Source organism: Arabidopsis thaliana, chromosome 2, assembly GCF_000001735.4.
Source record: "Arabidopsis thaliana chromosome 2, partial sequence".
Taxonomy (NCBI): domain Eukaryota; kingdom Viridiplantae; phylum Streptophyta; class Magnoliopsida; order Brassicales; family Brassicaceae; genus Arabidopsis; species Arabidopsis thaliana.
Window position 1 is genome coordinate 10,596,214 of NC_003071.7, and position 16,225 is coordinate 10,612,438.

The window sequence follows — 16,225 nt, forward strand, 5'->3', positions numbered from 1 at the left end:
AAGTTCCCATAAATAGTTGTTTGAAGGATACATAGGAGGAATGAAAAGTAAACAATGGTAATAACCCGATTCCTTCCATCTTCCATTACTCGAGGACCATTTTTAACTCTTGCACTTCTTCGATATTGGGGTCGACAGTCACATCTGATATCATCAGATGATTTTGGATCTTCACGTGATTGGGGCCAGGATGATACCTGAAGATCTTCCACCAGGTGAGTGCAACATATATATTGTCAATAACAATACTGTCATTGCGAAAATATCGAAATTTCCTATGCAAGTCAACCGCCAATTCGCCAGAGGCCTCACATTTCAACCTCTCTTTACTGAAACATATAAAACAGTCTTACAATTAAGCTAACTGAAGAAAAATACATGATCAAAAGAAAGAAATTTAGAAGTAAAGAAACAAAAGAAATTATACTATTTGTCCATAATCTGGAAGGTAAGTCTGAATCCGTCCATCTCCCAACCATCTTTTGTAATATTTCTCAGACATCCGACCTCGACGAGTGCACCAACCAAATCTGGGAGTATGAAATAAAGATTAAAAACAGGCATGTGATTTGTGAAAGTATGAAATTTGCATTAGATACGTATTACTTACCGACCAAATAATCAGTATCACTGGTGTCTTCAGTAATGTAGTCATAAGGTGTGAATCTGTTAAATAATACAGTTTCCCTTGGGTCGGAATGAGTTACCTCAGTTGCATTCATGAACTCAATCATGTATTTGTGGGTTGTTGTTCGGACAAAACCCCAGTTTTCGATAACACCAAAAGTTCTGATTTCTTTCCACTGATTCTCTTCAAGCATGTCGTAGTAACGTTGAGAAAACCGAGTTCCGATTATAGCTTCAATTTGGATACCCTATGAAAACAAAATTGGAGGGTGAGTTATATAGGGAATAAGACAAGCAGAAGGTTAAGTATGCCTTGTATCACGAGTGAAGATCCCATTACCCACTCATCTACAAAGACGACCCGTAGTTCGAATGAGTTATCTGTGATAAACAAGACGTACTTCCTAAGAACCATAACACAAATCGTCCAGCAAGTTATGCAAGGATTCAAGTCGCGGAGGCCGTCGTAACCCATGCTGAAATTCTGAGTCGTTGAAAATTAAAGAAATATTTTGTTAGCTTCTGTTTGTGCGAGTTTAGCCTTCTGGTGTTTATGGGAGAAGCCGTTTTTATAGGCGTATTAAACCGCTGGTAATTGGGCCGGATATAACCGGATATAACCGTACCTCGGTTAGTCAGTAAATCGTATTGAACTTCATGTCATTTAATTCACAACTCAGCCGTAATGTCATTTCAATCAGCCGTAACAAGGACGATTTATCACCAAACTCAGCCGTAACACGCAACCTTTCGTATTCCTTGACTTGTATTTTTAATAATTCTTGACAACTCAGCCGTATAATAGTTACATGTCTTGGGTATAACTCAGCCGTAACAATATATTTTGCCGCCAAACTCAGCCGTAGTACGGAAATATTTTCCCGCCAAAACACGGAACCTCTCGCATTCCTTCACCTGTCCTTTTTAATAATTCTTGACAACTCAGCCGTATAATAGTTACATGGCTTGGGTATAACTCAGCCGTAACAATATATTTTGCCGCCAAACTCAGCCGTAGTACTGAAATATTTTCCCGCCAAAACACGGAACCTCTCGCATTCCTTTACCTGTCCTTTTTTCTTGACAACTCAGCCGTATAATAGTTATATATCTTGGGTATAACTCAGCCGTAACAATATATTTTGCCGCCAAACTCAGCCGTAGTACGGAAATTTTTCCCGCCAAACGAACAGACACGAACCTCTCGCATTCCTTTACCTGTCTTTTCTTTTCTATAAATCAGTTACTTGAACTCATCATTTAGACGTCTCATCCTCACATCTTAACGACATGGTGCCTCATATCGACGGACAGTTTCTAAGAGATGTTGAAGCCGTGCTCACCGCTCCTGATCGTGCAGATCTCCCAGTTCTAAACCCTGGATTGGGTACATGGGTCGACAAAACCACTGTTACGTGGTTCAAATTCAATCACGAACTAGCTGTCGCGATTGGTGATATACTCCAGCGCAACTTTCACCATGCGTGGCCGACGTACCGGATGATTCCTGTTGTTTTCAAGGCAAGGTGGTTTTTCCTCCCCACGGTAAGCATCGAGTTTTTATATAAAGCACTTCCTGTAAACCGTAGACCAAATTCTTACTATTTGCTCTCTTTGTAGCGTATGCACACCTGGGATTCAAGGCACACGCTGACGGTGTGGACGCAGTTTAATTTGGTGGCTAGAACGTTGTACCGGGACAATATGCGGGCGCTGAAACGGGGATGGGCGCGTGGTTTGGATAAGCCGAGGTGGATGACGACAACAGTTTGGAATGATTTGGTGGACATGTTTACTGAATTTGGCCCGGATGATGTCGGTTTCATGTCTTGAATGCTTTTGTGTCTCTTACTTATCGTCCCTTTATCTCATTCCTATGAACTCAATATGTTTTATGATGGCTTTATATCTAATATTATCTACGATCGCCTTCTCAGTAAAGTCAGTGTTTATCGCTTGAGGTTACTTGTTAAATTTTATCATAACTCAGTCATAGCGTATGATTAACTCAGTCATAGCGTATAATTAACTCATCCAAAACATTATAATAACTCAGCCGTAACCTATATTTCAGAAGACACAACATATATTAACTCAGCCATACCGTATGATTAACTCAGCCACAACATTATAATAACTCAGCCGTAACCTATATTTCAGAAGACACAACAGATATTAACTCAGCCATAGCGTATGATTAACTCAGCCACAACATTACCAGTATAACTCAGTCAACGATATTGGATTAGCTTGGCCGAAGACAAAGTTCCATTTCATTGCAAGCTACTACTTGAACCAAAAAAACGAATTAACCCTATACGCTGAGATAAACATCAAACACATAATGGATTCCAGTAGCAAACAATTCATACAAACATAAAACAAACTAGTAGCCCAGAAAAAGCCTCTGTTCGTTGATTTTTGGGAACATTAAGATACCAAAAACAATGACAATGATAATAAAGGCAAGACAAAAGCAGCAAAGTTTGATCATCAATTTCCATTTCTGGTTTTCTCTTTCGCTCCTCATCACTTCTTCCTTCAGTTCTTTCACCATCGCCTGTAACGCTTCTAGCTCGACAGAAACCTCGGACTTGGCCGCGCTTAACTCACTGTCGAAGCCGGCCAATTTCGGCCAACTGTCTACAACCACTTCGTATGTACCATCTTCGACCCATTTAAACAGATGGTCCTGTATATTCAATTACATCCGCAATTAACAACGAAACCAATAAAACCCTCAAATCAATTATATACTTACATCTAAACGCGTAGGACAACGGAAGTATGGTCTTCCAGGGTTCTTTGCTGACGACGACGTATAGATGACCACGTCTAATCCGCAATGACACTTCGATGGTAACCCACGTCCCCAACGGCTGACGGATTGCGTACTCGCAATCGAGTTCTCGGAATTGCTACTCATATCTTTAATTTTTAGCTGGGAAATTCGGAGACGAAAAGCAAGAAGGAGCTCCGGATCTGAAATCAGAAATTGGAATTTTAAAACTTAGGATTCTGTTTAGGTGATTTATTAGTGTGTCATTTGGTTTTTGTCACAACGACGACGTATCTGGTCAATAAAAGAGACTCTGTAACAAACCGACGTCGTATCTGGCGTAGCGGAGAATATTTTTAATAACATATGGTATCCCATAACTCTGCCAAAATACGAAATCTTATTGAATAATTCAGCCGTAACGTTATTTGATTCCACGTCGAAACAGAAAATTAGATTATTGGAGGGTTTAGTTAAGGAATAATTTTGAATATTGACGTGTTTGTGCATCTATGAAACCAATCATTATTCGCGTTTCCCTATTAACTCATTTTTTTTAATCTCGAGAATAACACAATAATTGTTTCTCGATAAACACAGCAAAAGCAAAACACAGCAATATTCTGACTGATTTGATGACATCGATCGAACCAACAGTAATGCTTGTATTCAAATCTCATAATAACATTTGGTTTTCTCTTATGTAGTTCAAAAAATGGAAATCTTCTAACATAACTCAGCCACAATAGAGGAATAACTCAGCCATCACTTTGTTATAACTCGGCCAAACCCTGAAATTGCTTTTCTTGAGCCAACAGTTGCGAAGATCAAGTAATTAACATATCATAACCACTTTCCAAATAGAGGAACCGTGAAACTAGGTCATATCCTACAAACTTTATTCAACATCCTACTTTGTCCAACATCATACTATATCCAACAACATACTTCCTAGAGTTTTTGACAGACCATGATTTGTCAATCGACACGTGCTGAAAATAAAAGTTATTTTCTGTTTTCAAATTGCACATCTTCAAGCTAATAATATAACCAACAATTTGGTGGCTGGTTTGATATATCATAATAACATATGGTATCCCATAACTCTGCCAAAACACGAAATCTTATTGAATAACTCAGCCGTAACGTTATTTGATTCCACGTCGAAACAGAAAATTAGATTATTGGAGGGTTTAGTTAAGGAATAATTTTGAATATTGACGTGTTTGTGCATCTATGAAACCAATCATTATTCGCGTTTCCCTATTAACTCATTTTTTTTAATCTCGAGAATAACACAATAATTGTTTCTCGATAAACACAGCAAAAGCAAAACACAGCAATATTCTGACTGATTTGATGACATCGATCGAACCAACAGTAATGCTTGTATTCAAATCTCATAATAACATTTGGTTTTCTCTTATGTAGTTCAAACAATGGAAATCTTCTAACATAACTCAGCCACAATAGAGGAATAACTCAGCCATCACTTTGTTATAACTCGGCCAAACCCTGAAATTGCTTTTCTTGAGCCAACAGTTGCGAAGATCAAGTAATTAACATATCATAACCACTTTCCAAATAGAGGAACCGTGAAACTAGGTCATATCCTACAAACTTTATTCAACATCCTACTTTGTCCAACATCATACTATATCCAACAACATACTTCCTAGAGTTTTTGACAGACCATGATTTGTCAATCGACACGTGCTGAAAATAAAAGTTATTTTCTGTTTTCAAATTGCACATCTTCAAGCTAATAATATAACCAACAATTTGGTGGCTGGTTTGATATATCATAATAACATATGGTATCCCATAACTCTGCCAAAACACGAAATCTTATTGAATAACTCAGCCGTAACGTTATTTGATTAATGGAGGGTTTAGTTAAGGAATAATTTCGAACTCGTTTGAATTATTTTGAATATTAACTGCGGGCGTGAGTACCTGTGCATGTGGACCAAATCATTACTGGCGGTTCCCCATAAAGTTGATGTTTGTTATCTCGATAATGATATAATAAATAATCTCGATAAACAAAACCCAAAGCAACACGCTAAGTAGTGACATACTACGGTATGACGACATAACTCAGCCGCAATGATATGACAAGTCAGCCACAACGAAATTTATTCAGCCAATACAAATACGCCGTCGTTTGGTTAGTACATTTTGTGGCAGACAGGATTATATAGAACCAGTGCTTTAGTAACATACTAATTGCAGTGAAGATGATGGCTCAGAGGTCTCTTTTCCAATGCGAATCTAGTGTTGATGAGGTATTTATCTCCACATCTGAATAGTACAAATCGTTGCCCATCTAACGTCGAGTACATCATGTTTGTGTTTATGTAGGAGCTCGACCGTATGGAAATAAGGACGCTAACGAGGTACGGCGAAAACAGGAGGCGCGATAAGGGCGTTCCGATCGAGTGTGATTGCAATGCTAAGGTTGTCGTTGTCACTTCTCTTGATCCTGTTACAACCGGAAAACTTTTTTTCAGTTGTCCGTACGAAATATCGGATGTAAGCATCTTTTCTTGAGTTAATATTCTTTATTTTATTTTTTTATTTTGTATCCCTATGAATCAACCTACTGGTTTTTTTATAAGGGTCCCGGTCAAGGATGCGGTTTCAAGAGATGGTGGACTGTTGCATTGTGTGACGAGTTTGACATGATAAAAGAGGAGACGACTGAGATGAAGAAGGATTTGGAAGCAGCCAATAAGCGCGTCGAGTCTCTTGCGGAAAAGATCTTTCTTATGGAAAAGAAGTTTGAAACGCTAGAGAAGAAGTATGAGAGCCTGAACAAGTATCTGTGATCTTAGAAAGATCTGTTTTTCTCAATTTGAACTTCTTTGTACTGTCTATTATCATTAAGTCAGCGAATTGTGCGATTATAACTCAGCCAAAACGTACAATCTGATTAAATTTATAATAACTCGGCCGTAACGTTAGACTAACTCATCCACAACTCAATACTATCTCTACCAAAGTTGAAGTAAAATATAATAACTCAGCCGTAACGTTAGATTCACTCAACCATACATCAAGTTAATCTACGATAAGTCCGCCTTAACGTTAGAATAACAATGATTGAGTCACATGTTTAACTCAGCCAAACATCAAGTTAATATACGATAAATCTGAAAGACAAAGTTTTCGAATCACACACGCGAGTATAAAATAAAAAGTGAAGTTTGAAAATTGAAAAGACAGAGTTCATGATAACATAGGATAAGGAGTACTGGAATCCAACAACATACATATAATATAATTGAAAATAATAAATGAAGATACAATCACGTCGATCGCCATCTTCATTCTTAATCAGACTCCGAATTTGGACGGTCGGTCGATCCATACCCCAGTTTGTCCCAGTCAATACTACTCACCGGGCGTTCACGCTGCGCTCTGTAGGCCTTGCCAACCTGCGCCAGCACTTTCTCGATCTTGTATTTCACGTTAAATCCGTCCCCCAATTTCTCCACTTTCCTTAAGACCTTAAGTTCCGCTTCCTTCTCATGCAGTTTGATATCGAGCAAGTGTGCTTCCTCCGTCTCCCTTATGTTGCTCCTGATGTAAGAGATGACGCATTTGAAACGCTTCTCCTGTTCATACAGCTTTAGGGTGGGGCTGTCATCCACAGACGGCCCCTTGTTGGGACCGTCATCCACACACCGCCGCTTGTTTGAACCTGAACCTGAACCGGATGCATCCATGATCTCGGAATGGTTTTCTTTCTCAGAGAAAGGACAAGAGAAGAATGAAGAGTTGTAGTTGCTAAGAATTGACAAGTGAAAAGACAAGAGGAAACCAATGTATATATAGTCCTCTAACGACGTTGGGTCCTCTAACCTAACGACGTTTGGTTCTCTAACGTAACGACGTTTGGTCCTATAACGACGTTTGGATACTTGACTATTCGGGTGTCGTAAACCGGTGTATCTATAGTCCTAAAGTCACGTCTGGTTTATTTGATGGGAGGGAAGTTTGGGTTTGACAAGTCAACCACCACGTTATACAAACTCAGCCAACAAACGATTTGTCTGATGACAAGTCAGCCACCGCGTTATAATAACTCAGCTAAACATCGAATTAAACAACAATAACTCAGCCGTGTAGCACGATTTGAGCGATGACAAGTCAGCCTTCACGTTAGCATATATCAGCCGTGAAACGAATCGAGCGATGATAAGTCAGCCATTACATTGGTTTTTGTTATAATTAACATAATAATAGATTCATACGGACATAATTCTGGTTATCAATCCTAACGTGTCAATATTTAGTACAATCACATGCTAAAAATCCCAAAAGACACAGACATGTTCGAAAAAGCAATTCAGGTCTCATAAAAACGAACGGGCATTCTGTTAGGTAATTCATCGTAGAGCTCTGTTGCCATTCTAACCCGTAGCCCCTGGATATTTGAATTATTAATGCCTTCAAAAGAAACACCAAGCAATAAACATTCAAGAATTTGTAACGTGTAAACGCCGCAGTCCCCGGTGATAGTATTCTGCGGGACCTTTTTAAGGTCCCTCCGCCGGAATGAAAATTGGTCGTATTGCGGGACACGGATTGCGGGAGGGATAATTTCGCTCATGATCTGTGGAATCATCCTCGTGAACGGCCTACAGTATTCCTGGATTTTTCCATCGCTTTCCGGTGTATGACATCCGACGATGCAATCATAGCAGTCCACGTGACCCCTAGGCAAGTCAACGTGAATGGCCACCCAATGATTACCTCCGGTTTGGAGGATAGTATACAAGTGATCCACATCTGTTATCCACTTCTTGTTTGTCGGGTCGTCTCCACCCGTACCGTTGACCCATTTTTCATACGTAGAACCTTTGAAAGAAACCCTCTTCGGGTTCATCTTCCACTGTGCGTAATCCTTCGTCCACATTGACGTGAACCACGGGTCTAGAATCATGACGCGTTCGCTGTAGTATGGGGTAGGATCTCGCAGGAGCCTCGTGGTGAGGAGTTTCACATACGCAGCAATGTGCTGGACAAAAAATAAAACCAAGACAAAACACAACATTAACTCAGACGTAACCAAGTAAAACTCAGCCTTAACACCTAAATAAATCTGCCATTAGCTAAATTAACTCAGACAGAACGACACTATAACTCAGCCATAACCTTAGACAAACTCAGACAGAATATAACAATAAGTTACATCGTAAATCAGCCATTATCTACTGTAACTCAGACATAACGACACGATAACTCAGCCATAACATTAGCCAAACTCAGACAGAACATAACAGTAACTTACATCATCATACAGCCATCCATGTTTCTCGTCTGGCCAGTCCTTTCTTTCGGCCATGATAACAGAGTAGAACATCACATCGTCGAACCCATATGTTTCGTAATATTGTTTGCTAACACATAATAAAGAAAGTTAATATAAACAAATAGTGTAAACATGTCGTATTTAACAACTTAGTAACGTATAAAGGGCCATACCTTTCAGGACCTGTCAAATAAGCCTTAAGCTTCTCCAGTTTGGCCGGATCAACCGGTGCCAGAGGATCATAGATTGCTCGTGAAGGCAGACAACCCTTTCTCATGCAGCTCAGCCCGTTGTCTCCAATAACTGGAAAAGTGTGAGTGGGCATATCTTCGGGGTTAATCAATGAGCTCCCATCCGGGGCCAGCTTAACAGTTTTGAGCCGAATTTCTTTTACACTCTTTAGCCTCTCGGTTTCCTCCTCATCTTCATCAACTCAGGAAGCATTTCATTATACTCGGATACAACCTTATCCGTGACATCAACTACATCCGAATCTAACTCAGCTTTTTCCTTAGCTTCCTCAGCTTTTGACTTTGTTTCCTCAGATGGTTTTGGTTTATTTATTCTAATCTTTAGCGCAGTAGGAGGCACCTTTTTAGGCTGCTCCAAAGGCTTTCTTCCTCTTCCTCTTCTCGTTGGCGGTTTCTGGATTAGCTCATTTAATGTTTTCTCCTTTTTGTGCTTTGGCACATTTGGGGATGGTGGCTTCCTAGAGCGTAAACGGCGATTGAGAGGAGAAACAGTCTCAACGAAATCCACATCAGACACAATGGAGACCTTATCAAATTCTGCTTCAAGCTTCCTACTTACCCCAACATCAGCTTGTTTCGACTGCATAAACGTAACGAAAACTCAGGCGTTAAACAACGAAAACTCATACCTATGTATAAATATAACTCAGCCATAACTAACTAAACTCAGCCGTATCAAATTCATATACCTCAGCCATAACTAACTAAACTCAGCCGTATCATATTCATATACCTCAGCCGTAACTAACTAAACTCAGCCATGCCTAATTAAATTTTTAACTCAGCCGTATAATATTCATATAACTCAGCCATAACTAACTAACTAAATTTATAACATGAAAACAACTCAGCCATAACTAACCAGCGTTTATAACTCAGCCGTAAAATATTTATATAACTCAGCCGTAAAATATTCAGATAACTCAGCCGTATAATATTGATAACTCAGCCATAACTAACTAAAATTTAAAACGCAGCCGAATAATAATCAGATATTAACTCGATCATAACTAACTAAAAGTTTACCGGAGGAGGACTAGGAGCAGCAGATTGGTTATTTGTAATTTTCTTTGGAACGTCTGGTGTCTTTTGAGTTTGGGCCTTACGATTGTCTTCCTGCGTTTGGGGCTGTGGTTTGGATAAAAACATATCTCTAATATAGCTGCTTGATTTTGAATCAGCTATGGCCTTCAGCTGCTCTTTAATCTGTTTGACGTCGTTCTCAATCGATCCAAACCTTCCTTCAAACTTTGCTTCAACACTCGATTCGATTTGACATCCAATCACATCCAGACGGGAGGACATTTCTTTTATGCTAGTATCAACGGTGTCAAATCGAGAGTTTAAGGGAGAGATCAAGTTGGACACCACATCCACGAGCGACTGCTGGTCTCCCTGACCATCCTGCTCACGAGAACGAACATCCTCGTCCTCATCAGATTCGACAGCTACTTCCTTCTTCTTCTTCTTCTCCTTCTTCTTCTTTTCTGCATCTTTCTCAAGAGAATCAACATGCTCACCGTGAGAGACCTTCTGTTTCTTAGCGGGAGATTCAGACACCTCCGCTTCTTTATCTTTTAAGAGTTTCTTCTTCTTCTCACTCGTCTTCACATCCCAATAACCTTTAACAAGCTTAACCTCGTGTAAGTCTTGGATCAAGTTATCAAGTGCTGGGTCTTCTAATTGGTCTGGCCAAAAATGAAACAGCTCGCTTAACTCAGCCTTTTCAACCATTGTACGAACACGCAGCTACAACAGGAGAGATAATAAAACCCATCAGTATGTTTAACTCAGCCATCACTTAATATAACTCAGTCGTCACTTAATATAACTCAGCCATTATAGAACATAATTCAGTCGTCACATAACATATTTGCCAAAAAAAAAGAATATAACTCAGCCTTCACAGAGAAAAATAAAACATTAACTCAGCCGTAACATAAATATTTGATAAAAAACAGAACATAACAGAGCCGAAACCGTACCTCACCACCATTCGCTTTGATATCTTCAGCAATGACCGATTCTATAGTTGAACGGGTACGGCTGCCACCCCATCTAAGCAACGGAATCTCATCCGCGTTAACAGCGTTCCCAAAACGCTCAGCGATGGTGATGATTGACTCATACGCCCAAGCCTGCAACACGAAAACCAGACCACTGACAGTGTACGTCTTGCCAATAGGCCTCAGCAACTTTATAGAAACGACAAGGGCTTCATATGCTGCCCGACCCCATGGATAAGTCTTCATGGCTTCGTCGTCGAAAACTCTTTTGGCACTCTCAAATGGTATCCTAGAGTTAGTATGCAAGCCAAAAAGTCCAATGGATAGAAGAGTCAATAACCCAAACCATCTACGTTTTTCAGTAGGCCAAGCTCTGCACGTTACTAAGCCCTGCCTAAGTTCATCTAGATTAGGACCTTCACCGGTTGGCACACGCAATTCACTGAAGAACGCTTTGTAGTCAGCTTCAGGCTCAAACTTTTCTGTAGGCAGATCATCTATATTTAAACCAGTGATATGATGAAATTCGTTCAATCCAAACCGGATGGGTTTACCAGCCACGATACACCAAAGCTCCTTCTTCAGTATTCTCAGCTGTCTGCATAGTAGATAATGTACGGTCTTACCAGACCAGAGAAAATGACTATCAACAAGCTTAGCAATTAATCCAAGCTCTGTCTCTTTCAGTTCTGCCCATATTTCTTCTCCTATTGATTCTCTAATTGCAGGGAACTCTCCCAGCTTTATATTATGATTAATGCCTTTACCCTCCAGATTAGAATCCCCCTCTTGGTAAAGTCTTGGAGGGTACTCCCTTGCTTGGTCTTCAGACATCTGTATAACCATAAATCAGCCGTAAGCATTCCATAACTCAGTCATAACATAAAACAAACTCATCCACAGATACCATAACTCAGGCAAAACATAAATCTAACTCAGCCATAGATAACATAACTCAGTCATAACATAAACCTATCTCAGCCATAGATAACATAACTCAGTCATAACATAAACCTATCTCAGCCACACATAACATAACTCAGCCATAAGATAAATCTAACTCAGCCATATTTTAACAGAAACTCAGTCAAACCATAACATAACAACAGCTCAGTTAAAACATAAACCAGACTCAGCTATATCAAAACAGAAACTCAGCCATAACATAAACAAACTCAGCCGTCATATAACAGAAACTCAGACATCGATGTAAGGTTAAACCATAACTCAGTCACAGCATAAAAAAAACTCAGACACGGATGAATTGATAAATCATAAATCAGTCGGCAAACAAACAGTAACTCAGCCGTCAAATCAAATAGATCTAAGAAATCGGCCACCATATGTCAATCAACGTCGACGTTAAAACCCAGCTTTAAAAACCATCGTTACGCATCGGAAAACGATTTCAGTGACGGGAATCACTTGAGATTGAACTTAGATGTCAGAGTCTTACTTCATTGAAAGATACTCACCGGAACTTAGATGTCGAATGTGACTTCGCGCTTACGTAAATGCGACTCCGGCGTCTGAATTTCGGCCGGAACAGACGAGAAAAGAGCAAAACGGCGAAAGAAATCGATTTCGTTCCGTCGAGAGAGAAAGTGGAAGAAAGCGACAGTTTTTTTTTTTTTTGGGAGATGATGAACAGTAAAGCTAAGAAATAAGAAACCCAAACGTTATGGAGTTTGGAGATAATTAATGACGTGGATTATGGTAATGACATGGAATAATGACATGTATAATCACTGTTTTTTCATTTAATTTTTAGTTAAAAACGAATTAAATAATAATAATTAATTAAAACTAATTAGGGGTGTTAATTGTAATTACACAATAACTGAAAACATCTGAGTAATAAAAAAAAGATGTGTTCTACTGTAGGAATAAACATACAAATGTGTTCTATCTTAGGAATTAGTTCAAATTAAATTGTCTTTTCCCAAAGCCGTCCTTTAAACCCGACGAAGTTGTTTAAGCAGCTTAAATTAAGCTCCTTGAAAGATTAAGCATTTCTGGAATTTTTATCGACTTTAATTAGAGAAAAATAAAATATTTTTTGATATTCCTTGTAAAAATCTGAAGAATAAAGTTTACTCCACTTATTACCGACACAAAAAAAGTTGTTCCACTTATTAAAAAAAAGTTATTCAGTTATAATTTTTTTAAAAAAATCCTCTGTTATATATCTCTCACTATCTTTTATTTGGTTCTTTCCAGAAACAATTGATCAGAGCTTTAAAGAAAAAGATGGAATTCACCGCAGAGCAGCTAAGCCAATACAACGGCACCGACGAATCAAAGCCGATCTACGTCGCAATCAAAGGCCGTGTGTTCGATGTCACCACCGGAAAATCCTTCTACGGCTCCGGAGGCGATTACTCGATGTTCGCCGGAAAAGACGCGAGCAGAGCTTTGGGTAAGATGAGTAAGAACGAAGAAGATGTGTCTCCTTCTCTTGAAGGTCTCACTGAGAAAGAGATCAATACTCTTAATGATTGGGAGACCAAATTTGAAGCTAAGTATCCTGTCGTTGGCCGTGTTGTCTCTTAGGTCTCTCTTCTGAGATTGCACTATGTTATGTAACTATTGTGTGTGAGGATCTTTGTGTTGTGTGTTTTCTGATTTCGTGTTTGGATCTGATCGTTTTGATACAATTACCATAAGTACCAAATTATCTATGAAATAAATCGGGGATTTCGTGTTCTCAGTGGTCTTCATATTCTGATCTTAAGGTTACTTTGTTGTGCTTACCAAAAAAAAAAGGTTACTTTGTTGTGATGATTAGGATTTTAGGAGTTTTAAGTCTCATATGTATTTGATGAGAGGATATAAAGATTGGTTTGTGTCTTTCATATCTTGCAAATACTTGGAGCTAATTGTGTCTGGTGAAAGAAAAACTGATGGTTTCTGAAATCTGAGCAACACCAAACTTACTGGTAGTTTTGGATTCGGTGTAAATTATCTTACAAGTTCCAAGTTGTTGTTAATTTTAGTCTTTTGCGTTATGAGATTTGGAAGAATATAGTTATGATGAACATTCAGAATTCATAGAAGCTAATGTGTGTCTTCTTTGATTCTTTCTTACTTCTCCCGGTCTAAATTATTATCATCACTTGTATGACTTCGGCCCTGTTCGGCATGGCGTTCTTGCGACTAATATGTTGCTTTAACGCCAAGTCTTAGGTTTGAGGGAGAGCTGTTCATGGGTAGAGTTGTTCTTGGCTCGAGTTGACTTGTGTCGTGTGTAGTGGCTGTGGCCTATAGCTATGCTTGTTTATCAAGAGAGAGGCATCCTAACTTAGATATTATTTTGACATTTTAAATAAAAAAATGCACAAACCACCACCTCCAAGAACTAGCTACCTTGCTGGATTTGAACCAAACCTAGAACATAAATGAGGAGACGTGGAGGGGTAGGAGATTCGGCACCATGTTGATCCTCAGGTAGGTATTTATCCTTTCCCACAATTTGTAAAACGTTGTTGGAGAACCCGGGGTGATTACAAGACACTACAACTTTGTTCTCTATGTCGACTAAGAAACTCAACCCAAAACATAACCCTAAATGATAGCGGTCATCAAATTTCGACACTGTCAGGAACTTGCTCTATGAAATGGCTTCGTACTCTCCATCTTATTCGCTATCCATACCTCAGAGCTCTGAGCAGCAAATATACAAAGTTGTTGCGCTTCTCTAGTCATTGACAAAGTCGCAAAACAATAAGAACGAGGCGATCTTAAATATTAACCAAAGAGAGTTCGCCCTAGGTCTTCTCTCCCGGGCACGATCTCCGAGGAAGCCGCCCCTCCATGCTCCAAGACAAGATGGACCTCCGCCGCCGCTGCTCCGCCGCTCAATTATCCTCTTCCTTCTGAAGCCGCTCTGCTCTTCCTTCTCGGGTCAGATCCTCGTCGTTCGTCGGAACCCGTTGTCGCCTGCGAGTAGTCTTTGGCTAGTAATTCAGCTCTGATGGTTGCTTCGTTCTCAACTCTCCCGTCGTCGAGCTCCTCCGTTTGGACTGTGAACACCGCTCACCTCCGGATGCTGTTCTTTCGGGTATCGCTGGATCCTCCCAAGCCTCCGGTGCCTCCAGATCCGGTACCTCCAGAGCCTCCTCCTCGTTGTTGTAGCGATTTTCCATCGTCTCCCTCATGGTATTCCTTGTTTGTTGGATCCTCCATCTCCTTTCCCTCGTCATTGAGGCTTATTATAAATTATATGCAAGTGTTTTCTATGATAAACCTTCTAGATCCGTGTGTCTTCCGGTGACACTTCTATCGCCATAGTGCGACCTATTACTGCAGTATGCAGCCTTTTTCCTGAAGCTATTAGGTTTTCCTATGGCTCCTATGCCTCCTTTAGTTCCTTCTTTCATGTCTATATGATTTGTAGGTTCTCTAAAGTTGAGATGGGTAAATGTTCAGCTAACTCATGGAGTTGGAATTGTGATTCTCGCTTGTTCACAATTGCTTTTGGTCTTCACAAGGATACTAATTGTATGCTTTGTTTGTGGTTGTGCTTTGTTTGCCATTGTTACTCCTTTATGGAGATCTATGTTCTATCAAGTTCCCCTGTTGTTGGGAAATCTTTATTTGCAGGGAATGAAAGCTTCTTTGGTGTTTGTGGATTTGCTGTTGCATCTTGTTTGGACATGCTATCTTCTAAAACCCTTGAAGTTCCCTTGCGAGACATTTCTGTCGCTTATCGTTCTAGCACCTACACGTTGGTAGCAGAAGATATTGTAGCGAAGACTGCCTTATCATTGAATAACGCCCTCTTGTTGGCGTGGAATGAAGACTCTTTGGTTTTGCAATTGTTCATGGACTCCCAGTTCAGTGTAAAATCTTTCAAGTTACTCGAAGTCACCGTTGAGCTAGGGAGAATTCTGCTTGTTTTAAGCTTCCTTCACCTCCGGTTTATCCCCTTGTTTTTTGCATTATTCTCTTATAATGCGTTTGTATTTGCAGTTCTTTCTGTTTTTAGTGATGTGTTTTACTCTTGTAATGGAGACTAAATCATTTCTATATCTATGAAATCAGTTTGACTAAAAAAACAATAAGAACGAGGAACATCCTCGGGAAGAGACACACTCTGGAATCTCTCTGTTGAAAAATCAAAACATAGTAAGATAACACCTATTTGTCGACTAGAAGCAAGCCAGTAAGTATTTCCCTTCACAGATGTGCCAAGACGCTGAAACCGGGGTATGAATTTTCAAAGTGACTCACAAGAAAATAA

At 39.6% G+C, this 16,225-nt stretch overlaps 2 protein-coding genes and 5 pseudogenes across 7 annotated transcripts; 4 read left to right on the forward strand and 3 right to left on the reverse strand.

Annotated features, from left to right (window-relative positions):
• Nucleotides 1–85: 85 nt before the first annotated feature.
• Nucleotides 86–1,102, reverse strand: AT2G24900 (annotated as a pseudogene; the record flags this gene model as incomplete). Its single annotated transcript has 4 exons — nucleotides 86–329; nucleotides 428–530; nucleotides 611–875; nucleotides 968–1,102.
• An 815-nt stretch (nucleotides 1,103–1,917) lies between these two features.
• Nucleotides 1,918–2,460, forward strand: AT2G24910 (annotated as a pseudogene; the record flags this gene model as incomplete). Its single annotated transcript has 2 exons — nucleotides 1,918–2,172; nucleotides 2,248–2,460.
• Nucleotides 2,461–3,013: 553 nt separating this feature from the next.
• On the reverse strand, nucleotides 3,014–3,553 carry AT2G24915 (annotated as a pseudogene; the record flags this gene model as incomplete). Its single annotated transcript has 2 exons — nucleotides 3,014–3,319; nucleotides 3,389–3,553.
• A 2,093-nt stretch (nucleotides 3,554–5,646) lies between these two features.
• AT2G24920 lies at nucleotides 5,647–6,237 on the forward strand (annotated as a pseudogene; the record flags this gene model as incomplete). The annotated part of the gene is made up of 3 exons: nucleotides 5,647–5,694; nucleotides 5,771–5,941; nucleotides 6,028–6,237.
• Nucleotides 6,238–7,760: 1,523 nt separating this feature from the next.
• Nucleotides 7,761–11,817, reverse strand: AT2G24930 (annotated as a pseudogene; the record flags this gene model as incomplete). Its single annotated transcript has 8 exons — nucleotides 7,761–8,432; nucleotides 8,706–8,814; nucleotides 8,900–9,090; nucleotides 9,192–9,557; nucleotides 10,004–10,459; nucleotides 10,538–10,726; nucleotides 10,963–11,272; nucleotides 11,330–11,817.
• A 1,386-nt stretch (nucleotides 11,818–13,203) lies between these two features.
• MAPR2 (membrane-associated progesterone binding protein 2) lies at nucleotides 13,204–13,687 on the forward strand. Its single transcript, NM_001335965.1, has one exon. The coding sequence runs from the start codon at nucleotides 13,234–13,236 to the stop codon at nucleotides 13,534–13,536; it is 303 nt and encodes a 100-aa protein (NP_001318286.1). The 5' UTR covers nucleotides 13,204–13,233; the 3' UTR covers nucleotides 13,537–13,687.
• Nucleotides 13,688–14,619: 932 nt separating this feature from the next.
• Nucleotides 14,620–16,019, forward strand: AT2G24945 (uncharacterized protein). Its single transcript, NM_179729.5, has one exon. It carries the CDS (start codon nucleotides 15,369–15,371, stop codon nucleotides 15,999–16,001), a length of 633 nt encoding a protein of 210 aa, NP_850060.2. The 5' UTR covers nucleotides 14,620–15,368; the 3' UTR covers nucleotides 16,002–16,019.
• The last annotated feature ends 206 nt before the right edge of the window (nucleotides 16,020–16,225 follow it).

Bases quoted from the DNA above. Each gene is read 5' to 3' on its own strand.
- MAPR2 (NM_001335965.1), top strand. From the start codon at position 13,234: ATGGAATTCACCGCAGAGCAGCTAAGCCAATACAACGGCACCGACGAA.
- AT2G24945 (NM_179729.5), top strand. From the start codon at position 15,369: ATGATTTGTAGGTTCTCTAAAGTTGAGATGGGTAAATGTTCAGCTAAC.